At 40.9% G+C, this 13,968-nt stretch overlaps 1 protein-coding gene and 1 long non-coding RNA gene across 6 annotated transcripts; one reads left to right on the plus strand and one right to left on the minus strand.

Moving 5' to 3' along the window:
- The first annotated feature begins 16 nt into the window (after positions 1–16).
- Positions 17–4,214, plus strand: LOC135420638 (uncharacterized). Its single transcript, XR_010433642.1, has 2 exons — positions 17–637; positions 1,880–4,214. It is a non-coding gene; the product is annotated as an uncharacterized LOC135420638 (long non-coding RNA).
- Positions 3,805–13,956, minus strand: MCEE (methylmalonyl-CoA epimerase). 5 transcript variants are annotated; one of them, XM_064668310.1, is made up of 5 exons: positions 13,418–13,956; positions 7,952–8,130; positions 7,790–7,860; positions 6,776–6,864; positions 4,289–4,489 (listed from the first exon to the last, which is right to left on the minus strand). In XM_064668310.1, exons 1-4 carry the CDS (start codon positions 13,842–13,844, stop codon positions 6,798–6,800), a joined length of 744 nt encoding a protein of 247 aa, XP_064524380.1. In that variant the 5' UTR covers positions 13,845–13,956; the 3' UTR covers positions 4,289–4,489; positions 6,776–6,797. The 5 variants fall into 5 exon arrangements, with proteins under 5 accessions (XP_064524382.1, XP_064524380.1, XP_064524379.1 ...); XM_064668311.1 differs by lacking the exon at positions 6,776–6,864 and having other exon boundaries at positions 4,444–4,489; XM_064668312.1 differs by lacking the exons at positions 6,776–6,864; positions 13,418–13,956 and adding an exon at positions 12,764–12,868 and having other exon boundaries at positions 3,805–4,489; positions 7,790–8,130.
- Between the last annotated feature and the right edge of the window lie 12 nt (positions 13,957–13,968).

A 13,968-nucleotide genomic window follows, 5' to 3' on the forward strand; every position in this document is an offset into this window, starting at 1 on the left:
AGCCCTTTAACTAGAAGTGACTTGAGGATTACATAGAGGAAGTTAAAAAAGATATTTTGCATCATTTAATTACGAGCCCTTTAACTATCTGAGTAATGTTGATGGAGTCCAGAAAAATGTGTCTTGGTCTGCCTTAGGCAGCATAAAATGAGAACATGCTTGATCTCAGAGGGGGAAAAAGGCACATGGAGAGATTGGAACAGGGAACTTGCACTTGACAAATGACCCAAGCATGAGAAAATTAACTGGCAAAATATTAACACTTCATCTTCTGAGAAGCTTGGCATTATCAGAAAAGAAGGATTCACTGTACCTTTTTAAAAACCACCCAATCAAACAAAAAAACCAACCAAACAACAAAGGAAAAAACCCATTGTCAAAGCCTATTTCCCTTCTGAGCTAATCAGGCTCCAGTTATTTAAATCAGTGTTCTTCCCAGAAGTTGTATTCTGGTGCAACAGGGGTGTATCATTAAGTGTCCCTCCACTGGAAGAAGCAAATCACAGTTCTCTATTTCTCCAGTTTCCATCTCTGAATTTCCACTGTTTTTCTTGATGTTACTCCCCTTTATAATCATGGCAGTTACAAAAGTAAGGCCCCTGTGTGTAACTCCCAGCCCAACCCCTTGGTGAGTGTAGTGGTTTGGACTTTGTTTTCCCCCAGAGGCTAAGAAAAGTGGTAGACCCCAAGGGGTTCAAACCCCTGGAAGTTTTGAAGTTCTGTCCAATGGGCACTCCTGCAGAAATGTAAACATATCACAAGCTCACCGGAAGAGATGAGTTGTAGTTTTGGTTGTTGTTGGAGGGGTGGCCATGTTGTAGAGCCACGAGGAAGGGGCTCTGAGCCCCTCGGGCCCTCTGGGGCCTCCCAGCCCCTGGCTGGGGAACAGCATAAAGCTGGGCTAGGTGCCTGTAGTTATGCCGGGAGATGTTTTCTCCATGGGCACAGAGCAGCAGCCGGCACTGACCAGAGAAACGGTGGCAGAGAGCCAGGACTGATAAGGACTGAACCAAACAGCAACAAAGACATGCAGCACCAGAGAAAGGACTCCTGGAAGGAGAGCCAGAAAAAAAGAGAGGCAGCAGCTGAGAGACAGAGTTCTGGGGGTAAGACTGATACCAGACCCCCCCCCCCCAAACTCCTTTGAGACCTCCGAGAAAGGAGGAATAGATGGACTCCTATTTGAGAGGAGCCTTGGAGTACAGCAGCACCGGAGAGAGAGGAGCTAAGAAGCTCAAAGATGTCCTGGAGCTGGACCGGGACAGCCAGATGGAATGCAGGGGGAGTTGACCTTGGCTCCCCCCTCGCACTGCTGCCATGGTGGCAGCCTGAGGCAGGGCACAGAGGCCCTGCAAGCTTGAATCTCCTGGAGATACCAGACTGTCATGAAGACCCCCCTGTGTCTTCGTGATATGACGTGGTGAAACGACCTTGTCTGGGGTGACGTAGCCCACGGAAGACCCCTTTGCCTGAGTCAAGGGCGCCGAGGGAGCTTGGATACCTCCCTCGTGAGTGCTGGCAGAAAGCCATCTATCAGCTGCTGCATGCATGAGAAGAAGAAACCTGCTGCCTTAGAAGATGCTGCTGTTCAGAGACTGGAAGGGATCTGTCCTTCTTTCCCTCCTGGACTTTTATTTGGAGGAGAGAAGAGATCTGATCCATTGTAAATACTATATGTCATGGTAGAGATAGTTTGTGATCGTGTGTATAATGTGATATGGTATTTATTTGTACAGTCATTGTAATATATTCCCTTTCCCCCACTTTGAGTCTGGTGTGTTTTGTCTGGAAAAGCCCATCTCACAGTTGAGATGTGGGAGGGGGAATGGAGCTAGGGAATTGGATTTTGGGGCTATCTCAAACCATGACAGTGAGTCAGAACAACAATGACTTGTGAAGGCTGTCCGATTTCAGGGGAAGGACTACGTGGTTTTTACAAATATAGGGGCCGATCCTGTTCCCACTGAAGTCTATAGGAGTTTAGCTTATGAACTGGAAACTTCTCTCAGTCTTAGCTGTATTCAGATTCTGTAGCTGTCCAGCTCCTTTGGCTATTCCTTCCAAGTCTATAGCTCCAGAGGTGGAAATTCTCCTATCTTCTAGTGTATATGCAGACAAGTGAGGGGGTCTGATCCCACCAAATGATGTTTGGTGGGTGTTGACTAATTTGCAGATCTACTCTTTTGGGGGAGGGTTGAGGTTTTTTTGCTAATATCTTGACTTCCACCTTGGGAGGAGTCAGATGAAACATATAAATTGTGAGACAGAAGCATGACTTAGTTAGGATGAACAGAATACATCAGCTGAGGTAGAGCTAGGCACCCACAGAGCAGTCAGCCAGGGAAACTGCTGCTTTCCAGCTAAAAAGCATGACAAGCCTCTCTTTGCTAATAAGACAGGGAGCACAATCAGGCAAGTGGAGTAAGTGCTGTTTACTCAAAATCTCTGTTCCCTAGTACTACATCAAGCTCCTACTCTGAGTCTATTGATAGATGTCATATACAAAAGTCCATCTCCTTCAGATAGGACAAAGAAACGGAGAATGAACCAAAGGAGCACTGCCCTGTTTTCTGTTGCACCAAACTAAGGGCATTAGATTCAAAGACTTCTGTTCAATTACCTTGACATGTAACCACTGAGGCTTCTAGTCTTGGCATTCCTGTGCCAGTTTTGCAGAAAAGATGCCTCCCTGTCTTCAACAGAATGGAAAGACAAAAGCAGCTTTGCTCATAGAATGTCTCCTAGAATGGCAGAATCATATTTCAGGAATATTAAATCATTCTGCATTTCCATCACGAGTCTTAGGATTTCTAAATTCAAACAATTTATAATTTAGATCACAAACTACCCTCTAAATAGTGATTTGATGAAACACAGGAACCCTGCGGAAGGCTGTGTTTTTCTTAAAATATGACAGAAGGAATATTTATTTTGAGTACAAAATTGTTTCATTAAAAAAAAAGCATGGCTTAGTAGAGATTTTTTCAGAAGTAAGATTCATGAGGAAGCATCAGTGTCTTTAAAGCCCTGTTTAAATCTCAGGTCAACATTATACTTGTGTTGCAGCAAACATGACACACATCACAAATAATTCCATTCCATTAAGTAAAAACTCTCCTAGACTAAAATGAACTTACTTCATATCGAGCTGGAGCTTTTCACTGTACATGCAAACATGTAGGAAAATATAAAATTCAGATTGTAACTTAGCTAGGGAAAATTATGACTTTTTAAGGATTAAGAAAACTAGAGAGAGAGACAGAAACCGCAAGTCTTTGATTTCTACAGTTGACATGTCAAAACAAACCTATAAAAGAAAGTATCAGGACAAAGACTGCTTGGGTAATGTACACCAGTAAAGTGAAGTCTGTCCATAAAGAAGTCAACCAACTGTGCCTGCAGCCTGTGACACAAGCACGCTGGATGCTCTAATGTTCAAGACACTCTACAGAACCAAGACTTAGGTGGCGTGTGTTTTCCACTGATCTTCTAAGTGCTCTTGCACAGGAAAACCTTATTTGTAAAGTAAGTGAAAAGATTAATCACTGCTTTTTCATGTCTTTCCCACATACCCTTCTATGGATAAAGCTTAAAAAAAAATTCAGTAACTGAAAAAACTAAAATGTGACAAGTACATTACAGTTTGAGATATATGTCAGGCAAATGATTTTTCAGGTACTCTTCTGGCATTGCCTGCATATCCACAGAGTTCATAAAACAACTAAATGATGATTTATGCATGGTAACTTCCTAGGCAGTAATTGTTATGCCAAGAAAAACTTATTTACTGATTGCAGGCACCCATACAATAACAGACGGATTTTTTTTATTCATGAACCAATCAATCAGTGTGAAGCACAGATGGTGAATGGTGAAAACAGAAAATACAAGGTTCATTTTTCCTTCATTTCTAAAGAGAATGTCTAAGCTATATTGTTGTCACTGAGAAGTGGGTCTCTGCTGTGAAATGTAGAACAAAATAATGTGGGTTGACCTAGAAACTGTACAGTTTCTGTGGTTACAGAGGTAAAATCACGCTGCACAGGCAACAAAACATAAATTTCTATGGTACATTTGTAACTTGGCTCATGTATTTGCCTTTCGAATCACAGAGAATTCAAGAAATGTCAAGATATTAATTCTGAAAATCAGATCAGCAACAAAAAAAAAAAGAAAATTGCCCTAAACCTGTAGCACTATTTCAGTACTCAAAAGCTGTACTTAAATCTGTGGGAACTACAATGAACTTGTAAAGACTAAACACCACATCAACATTCCCAGCACCAGCTCAGGAACTTCACAACTATTCCATTGTTTTATTTATGAATATTACAGCTCAAGCTTGCTCAAGTTCCACAAGGACTCCATGGCAATCTTTAGGGTGAAGAAAAATCACAGGTTTGCCATGTGCACCTATTTTTGGCTCTTCACTCAATATTCGTATCTGTTTTTTCTTCAGTTCTGTCATAGCCGCTTTTATGTCATCAACCTTATAAAAAAATACAGTTCACACAAATTAACATATGACACTGTATAATGCAGACTTCATGCTTTAGTAATTCCTTACTAAAATGTTATTTCTAAATTCTAATATAATTCTGAAAATAAATTAAATTATAAAACCACTTAAAACATCTAGTCTTAAAAATAAAAATAATACAGAAGTTATTTGAACATTTTACAAAATATTGTTTAAATAGATTGCTATATTTAAGACATTAATAAACTAAAATCACTCATGCACAAAGCCCATTGTTTTTTTTATGTTGTTACTTTATAAGGATTCCATAAATAACCTAAACTCTGCATTACTATTACTAGGAAGATCATATTGCTTTCAAACTATCCGTAACTAAAGAAAAATGCCTCCCTTTCTAATTGATGGCAGAACACTGACTCGTTAGATGCTGGTGAAAAGGCAGAGCAATGGGCAGAAGGGAAAAGGAAAGGCCCTTTTAGATTTATATATCCTCCTTCTGAGTAGGTTAAGGTTCATAAAATTTCCTAAGGAAAAAAGCTTGGAAATATCACAAATATACCCAGAAGAGGACCTGGTCTTTCTATTGAATTTAACTATAATAGTAGCCATTAATATTTCAGTACAGTTTCCTACAGAAATACATAATTAACAAAAACATGCCTACGCTGCGTAGTGTGATCTGAAGTCAGATGTCATGAAATTTGAATTTTCTGAAACCTTAAATGCATTCATTTTTTTAAATAATAAAGTTAACACTCATTATAGCAAATCCATAATCAATAATCAATAAAGACCTAGAACTAAAATAACAGCATTGCTATTTTTCAAGACTGGAGTGTCTGGACATAATTTGGCAAATAAACTCTCATGATGCCATTGCAGGGAAGAAGGAAATACCTGGCTTTAATTCAGAGCAACAGGCATCACCTAATTCCTACTCATTTGCAGCAGTTTTGTTCACGTATATTCTACACTCACTTCAGTTCTTCCCACACACAACTACCAGTCTGCTAAAAGCAAAGAGAAAATGGCTGTCTTACTCTACTAAGTGTCCAGCATGCTTTTCACTGCAGGTATTCAATTCAATTATGACTGGTCAGGAGTAATTTAATTTCTTCTTAAAGTATTTATCTTGTATGAAACAAGTTCCCTATCAAAGCATCTATCTAAATTTTCCTTTGTACAAGATGGAAGAAATTAAGAGTGTTTTGATAAACTTGTTAGACTTCCTTTTCAGTATGGAAAGGATTTTTTCAATTCAGCTTTTTGCAATAAAACTGTTCACAGAACGATATTTCTACAAAATATTTGTGTAAATTTCAAATGAACAATCAATTGACTCTGACATTCTTTAATAGTTTTTATTAAAACCATTTCTGCTCAACCTGGAAGACTAGTTACCTTTGAAATTGTAAGATTTTCCATTCTGAGAATGGGAAATTGGAGGAGGGAGGTTAACATCTTTATGACTGACAATGGTAGGGACCAGATTTGTTTTTCAGTCCCACTTAAATACCAGTTTAACGATGGATAGCTTTTTTCTCTGCATAAATTAGTCTGTAATTTTCCATTTATTTTTATGTGGAGACAAACATGACTGACTTAGGACAATCTTTTTCTTTATTTCTTAATTTTTAAACATTATTATTATTTTTGTGTAGAGATTATATTAATGAGTCACAAGACTTCATTTAGGAAAATCTGATTGCACTAGTTTACCCGATTCATTGAAACTATCTGTTAGATTATGACTCCTGGCTTGCTTGACCTACTGTACAGAGTTATAAATTTTCTTTTTTAACAGAAGATTCTACATTGTCCAACATAATGCCTTTCCAGTTATTTTGTCAAAAGGAAAAAAAAAAAAGGAAAACTGTAAATGTAGCAAGCTGTGTTTGCAATGCTTATTGTCTCCTGTCTCCTCTGAGGCTGGTTGTGTCGCTTGTCACTGTTTGAAATGGGTGCTAGGCGCTTCTTGAGAGGGTTGCCACACTTGATGTTAAATGCCTCAGTGGCTTCTTCTAAAGTTTCCAGTACAGGTAACACATAAATTACTTTTTTGTCCCATTCTTCTCAATTTTCATAATCAAACTGAGAAGTAAATGACTTCCCTTGACAACCATCTGGTTCATCTGCAACAAGATCATATCTCATACAAAATGGAGATCTACATAGAACAATTTCAGCTGCTAACACATATTTAAAACTTCTTAAACAGTATTACATATACTTGAAACCCTTGGGAGCTTTGAGCTCTTTTTGCTGAGAAATGCCTACAATTTCTTTCTCTTGTACCTGTAAGTGAGAACCACTGGTCTTACAGAGGGCTGGAGGTTTTTTTCATTCTTACTGCAAATTGTTTCTTTCTTCTACATTCCCATTTCCTAACAATTAGGGTCAATTTAAACAGAATTAATTTTCTTGATCATGGGCAATTAAGCAAACTCAATGCAAGAAAAGTTGCAATGTCTATGTGTATGCAAAATTTCTCAATTCCCAATGAGAGCACACAACTGCAAACACTGGTCTTTATAGATGTATTGTGAAAACAATTTTTACTCACATCAGTAATCCCGTTACTTTTTAATATTACACTTTGCATAATTACAGCTGGAAATAATAGTTTGCAAGACTCAGCTCTGTAAAATATTTAAAACATATAGGCAGCAGCATAAAATTTTGCATCAAATAGGTACACTAAGTCATGAGCACAGTAAATGAGTACTTTACCCAGTACCTTTACATCTCTTGAGCACACTAAATAAGTACTTTACCCAGCACCTTTACATCTCTTCCAGACCAATCTCTCTTTGCTGGGCAGGGCAGAACAGGACAGAAGGCACTCTGGAGGCTTTACTCTGTTTGGTAAACACAACTGACAAGCTCTTTTGACTTCTGTATATAATTATCAACTAAATATCAAACAGGAAGAAACTTTCTAAAATCTAAGTTATGCCTTAGCTTAAACCTACAACTCTTCCCACTGTATGTCCTTCTATGTCAGGAAGTTGATACCTATCCAACCCTGTTCAGAAGTCCTTGGGGTTGTCCACCTTCCATAGTGGCTACTTAACCCTTCCTTCCCCAATTTAGTCTTTATAGCACACAAGAGGGAAAAATGATCATTAGCTCATGACACTGAACTGTGATTTCCAAAACTGAAAAAAAGGCATGTTTAAGACTTCTTACAAAATAAAAATTCTCACAGTTATGACAGCCTTATATATTTGTTCTTGACACAGGTCAAACCTATGAAAAAATAAGCACACTTTAATATATCTCATTATGTAATATATTGTGTTAAAATACCTCAATGCAGATATGATGCATTCCTCCAGTCTTGTTTTTTTGCAGAAAACTTGCAATGGGACTTTTCTCTCCTAAAGGATGTAGAAGTTCCAACTTGGCATTTCCCAGCTCCACAAAAACAGTGTACACACCATGTTCAGGAAGAGCAACAGTCTTGCTCACCTGGGCTCCCAACACATCTCTGTACAAGGACTGAGCCTTCTCCAGATCAGGCACTGCAATGGCCACATGGTTAAGTTGGCCCAGTTTCCACAAACAGCTTGGAATGTTCTGTGAAAAGGACTTTGATGATGACAGAATTCTTACTGTGGGAGCTGATGTCTGCAATCTGGTAAGAAGCCCTGAAAAAGAGTGAATAGCACTCAGACAATGCTTTTGAGAAGGTATCAATACCTGCTCCTTCCCCTTTAAGGGCTACAGGACAGCAATGTCATTTAGCTCAGTGAACATTTTTTTCAGAGACTAAGTAAATATGCAGAAGTATAAAAAAAACCAAAACCCCAACCCAGACTAAAATCTAGTGTAAATCCTTACATATGCCTGTTGAAAAGAGGAATACATGACCAAATGTAACAGTCAACTGTATAATGTGCTCAACAGCACATTCTGAATCTTTTAGAGCTTCTTACAAAATAAGAGAAATTAGGATATGGCTATACATCTTCAGTTATAGCAAACCAAGAAGAAAACCCAGATGAAACCTCGGATAGAACTGATACTGCAAGATCCAAAAGATAGAAGACTTTAGCTCTCAGCTGTCAGGACTAACTCCAGCAAGGAATTAAATGTCATGTTACATCTGAGGCTTAAGGAATCCTAAAATCTCCTGAGTTGGATTTTTTATCTTTCGTCAGTTATTAAGTCACTTGCCCTTCTTACTTTTCACATGCCATACAGGTCTTATACTTCATTTTACTGATCTATTTTAAGATGCTTAGAAATGTTTCAGTTCTAAGTACTTTGCACAATATCATGTCCAATGGACCAATAATAATTTAGATTATCTTTAAAGGCCAAAATCATAATAGTTTGCTTAATTTAACTGGTGCCACTGATTTCAGTGTAACTTACTGAAGAAAAAGAATATGATCTGGCTCATCATAAATGAAAAGTTAATTATAAAAGAATACTGGATGACCACATGACACAAAGGTTAGGGCCAACAAGAAGAGAAAAGATGGAGAAGTCATGGAGAAGCACAGTGTCATGAAAAAGGGCTTAGATTCTATCTCCAGAACTCTTCAAAGACTGCTCTGACAAGGCAATGCTGATCTTTGCCCTGTGTCACATTGCTGCGTTGGTTACAAGTAGTTATAGGGTTGCTTGTTTTATTAAGAAAATCACAAAAAAACCCCCAACATACGAAACAAGTATACTTACAAACAAATTACATTAAAGATTAATCTGTCAGAGTACTAGAATCTGGAGAGGGTGGGGAGGAATTGTGATCGTATCTGTTTTTTCCAGCACCAGAATTCGAATAAGATGAAAGGATATATTCACCAAAGCTACACTTCAATTCCATGCCAGTTTGCTTTAGGCCAAGTCAGAGTCCCCAATGCCTCCAGGCCAAGCCAGAGGCACTGCAGCATTTTGGAAGTCTTTGAGGCATTCTTAGCTTTAAATTCACAAATGTGCTACTTTGCTAAGAGATTGTGCCAAGCCTGCCCTGAAATTCTGGATGCCCTGCAATAACCGAGGACAGCCTGCCCTGACTCCTGGTACTCTGGGAGGGCAGTAGTAGCTGTAATAAATCAGTTTATCTTCACTGTATGAAACTTAGAACTACCATTCCATGGGAATTCAAGACTCTACAGCCATCAGTTAATTTTTCTTCCCAAAGACAACTGATGTAATCCTTTAAGCCTTTCTGAGCATTGTGCTGTGAAGGAAGAAGAAATGTTTGTGTGCATTTGACCCTTAGAATTACAACATGCAAAGTACATGTTACCAAGCACTTAGTATCACTAAAGTAAGTCTATTCAGAATCAACATCCTACATTAAAGTATTTCCAGAAACTTGTCCAGTTCTGCAGGTCACTGCCCTGGACTATTTCTTGCCAGACTTTCACAAAGTCCATCCTGTCATCTCCTTCGTCACAGCCAGGAGTTCTGGACAATTCTTCTTCACTTGTTACCTTTAGGCTCTCATACTGGTATAGTACAGCAACTACTTTTCAACTTTTTACGTGTTCAAAAAATCCCCTAGCAACCTCTACACAGAAAAATTCTTGGTTTTGAGATGTCTATGCTGAAACTATTTTGTAGATAGACTTCCCATCTAAATGCATGTGGATGAGGGGTGATCAAGGCAGTTCCCTGAGGAAGCAATACGGTGCAATGCCTATAATGTACAAGATAAGAAACATGCAGTCTCTAGGTGACATGATTAGAAACATGGATAATTAACTAGAGTTTGACCAGATCAACAGAGTAAATAATGTGTTAAAAAAAAGCAAAAAAAAACCCCAACAGTCTTTTGTATCCACCTAAGCTTCTACTGAAGCAGCTCAGTTTCCTACAGTAACTTTTAAAGACCTGATTCAATTCTTGCTGAAGAGAAATTCTTCCACTTGGAGAAGGGCAGTATTCTCCAAATGAGAAAAATCCTTTGAAACAGAAGGATCCCTTACTATACCATTTGTTATGTTTCCCAGAATCTTTTATTGTTTTATTCTTTCTTCCAAATATGAACAGACCACAGTTCAATAGAAATACTACTGATGCAGGGTTTTTTCCAAGCAATCTTTACTAATAGGAAATACTAAGATTTTTCCCATTCTTTTTTACATCTCCCATCTGTAATTCTTGCTGCACTTCACTCAGGGCATATGACTACATGGTTATTATAGTTTAATTTGTATTTTTTCTATTTTCAAGTAAATTGACAGAGACAGATTGTTACTCAGCTATTACTGAAGCAATAGCAAAAATAGCAACAGAAAATGTTCTTTCTGTTGGGTTCTGCCCAAGAAATATTTGATTTTTGTGGTGTTTCCTGGAAAGACAATAAATTGAAAAAGTGAAGTATATTCCTAGGATTCTTGTAAAGTCAAAAATACTTAAATGCCCACTCATATGGACATTTATTCCATGAAGTCTTGTGAATTTACCCTAGCTCTAGTCATATGCGTATAGAGCATTAATTTTAAACCCATAATTGAATTGACTGAGATTAAACAAAAAGCATTCGCATTTTTCTTGCATTATCTAGATTAGTAACTATATAGATTACTCAAAATTCTAATCTTCTAATCCAATAATCAGAAAATGACCCTGCAGTGAAAAAACCTTTTCAGCAAACTTCAGATTGAAAACCCATTACTTCCATGTCTCAGGAAAAAAACACTTATATTTATGTATATATCAAACAACTAGCCCTATTAACTGTTGTGGCTAATTTCTTCAATCAGAAAAGCATTTCTCCACTGACTTACAGAATTATTCAAGTAATTATTAAGTTTCTCCAGTGTTAAAAAACATTACTTTCTGTGAGTCTTGTGAAGCCAGCAGACATGACTGAAGCATCCATTCAAGTATCTGTCCTGCCGGAAAAGCCTTCATATGCCGACCCAAATCACATGTGAAGTTGCTTCTCCTGGTATACACAGCATTTGCCCCTACTGTTTTTGGTTTTTAATAGCTCATTTCTCAAACACTGACAACCAAATCTGATTTTGACTTGCTATTTTGTCCTTTAGAGAAGATCCAGCTGACCCTGCTCTTATCGATGAATGCTGGCTTCCTAGCCTCAGTGATACTGCAGAATATACGGAACCTTTTCCAGCTTCATTTAAAGAACATTTTTAAATTGGTCTATTTGGGTTTTATTCTGTTCATGGTTGATTGATCTACTAGTATTATGCACATCAGAGTTAAAATGTAGTTATACCAGGTGAGTCTTACATTCTGTGACAGAGCAGATTATGAACATGAAGTAACAAGTCCCATAAACTGACGCCGTAAACTGAGATCCCCATCCCTCAAATGTTGATTCATAGGCTTGGTGCTCCTAACATGGGGCACTGTTCATTGACTTACATGGCTAAGGAATCAAACACAAACCAAAGCCAACTGAATTGAGTCAGGTTCTCTGCGGGGAGGTTTTACAACAGTGGGTTGCAGTGAGAACCCCATCACTGGGCACTGCTCTATTGTCAACCATTTCAGGTGGAGAAGAGCTCCCAAGCATGGAAAGGATGCTCTCACCACAAGGAGCCCAGCACACAGGGGCTGTATGTTGTTAGCCCTCTGGATCACATGGAGCAAGGGCACAGTCTGGCCATCCTTAAATCCCAGCAATTTCAAGGCAGCGGGAGCATCTTGGGAACTCAGTCAGCCAACTAAGCTTAGGTCATCCATAGTGCTGCTCTGCTGGGAGCTGGAGGGGGCTTTTGGGAATCAGAGGGGCTCCACAGGTCACAAAGACTGAGCTCTGGTTTCTTCCATCCAAGTGCAGTTACACAAAGGTGTTTTCTTTACCAATATCCTACTGATCGATCTCTGACAGCGCCGATTCTCTCATTCACTTTTCTCTTGCCGTCTGTGGCTACCAAGTAAAATAGTGTGGTTTAGGTATGGTGAGTTTAACCTACCCTCACTTATCAGTAAGAGAGAAAACAGTCTAGGTTATCATAACGAACAGGAAATGAAGTTGAATTTCACCTCCAAAAAAGCCAAGCTCCGACGTAAAAAAGCTAAGCTCTTCCTCGCGCCTCAAGTTTGGAGTTTGCTGCACAAATTCACTCTAAGCCAGCTAATGCCAGTTGTTAATATGCCCGTGAATTGGATCGGGAGACCTTGTTTCTATTGAAAAAGCAGTGGTTTCGTCTGGCCTGGGAGGCGCTCACGGAGATCGCCCTGCCGGCCCCGGGCACGGCGCTCCCCCCGGCCCCGGTACCGCCCGCCCCGTTCCTGGCCCCGCCCGCCCTGGTCCCGGTCCCGGTCCCGGCCCGTTCCCGCCTGGCCCGTTACCGGCCGCCCCTCGCCGCAGCACCGCCGCCATGTCCGGACCGCCCCGCCCCGCGGGTGTGGGCGCGGCGCCGGGGGCGGATCACGGCGAGGGGCCGCGCCCGCAGCTCGGCGCCCATTGGGCCCGCGCCGCGCCGTGAGGGGAGCGCCGTGAGGGGAGCGCCGTGAGGGGAGCGCCGTGAGGGGAGCGCCGTGAGGGGAGCGCCGTGAGGGGAGCGCCGTGAGGGGAGCGCCGTGAGGGGAGCGCCGTGAGGGGAGCGCCGTGCCCGCCGCTGGGCGCTGCGCGGAGCTGGGGGAGCGCTGCCAAGGGGGCCAAACATATCCAGAGACATCTGCAGAGAGAGTGCTTCTGACCAAATCACACTGGATCACAGGATCGATGAGGCTGGAAAAGACTTCTGAGACCGTGGAGTCCAACCTGTGACTGAACACCACCTTGTCAGCCAGACCATGGCACTCAGTGCCACGTCCATTCTTTCCTTAAACACCTCCAGGGAAGATGACTCCACCACCTCCCCGGGCAGCCCATTCCAATGTCTGATCACCCTTCCTGAGAAGAAATTCTACCTAATGTCCAACCTAAACCTCCCCTGGCACAGCTTAAGACTGTCGTCTTGTTCTGTCTCATGTTCCCTGGGAGCAGAGCCCGACCCCCACCTGGCTCCACTCTCCTGTCAGGGAGTTGATGAGAGCAATAAAGTTCCCCCGAGCCTCCGTTTCTCCAGGCTGAACCCCCCAGCTCCTTCAGCTGCTCCTCAGCAGAGTTGTGCCCCAGACCCTTCACCAGCTGCATTGTCCTCTGGACATGCTCCAGCACCTGGATGTCCTTCCTGAATTGAAGGGCCCAAAACTGACCCCAGGATTGAAGGTGTGGCCTCACCAGTGCTGAGTACAGGGCAAGAATCACTTCTAGTCCTGCTGGCCACGCTATTCCTGGTACGGGCCAGGATGCCATAAAGCCCCGTGCCAAAGAGACACAGCACAGTGAGCAGGCTTGCTGCTGGTGCTGCATTCCTGTTGTGTCAGGTACAGCACACTGCAGGCTGCTGAGATACATCCCAAATATACAAACAGCTTGTGCCATTTCAAACCTGGTAATATGTGAATAATTAAAAGTGCAGATCAAAGTCAGCAGTCAAAATGGATATTTAAAAGTCCCAATATCACCCCAGGCTGTAAAGTGTTGGGTGTGTTTCTGATGTGCGGAG

Source organism: Pseudopipra pipra, chromosome 12 (genome assembly GCF_036250125.1).
Source record: "Pseudopipra pipra isolate bDixPip1 chromosome 12, bDixPip1.hap1, whole genome shotgun sequence".
Classification (NCBI taxonomy): Eukaryota; Metazoa; Chordata; class Aves; order Passeriformes; family Pipridae; genus Pseudopipra; species Pseudopipra pipra.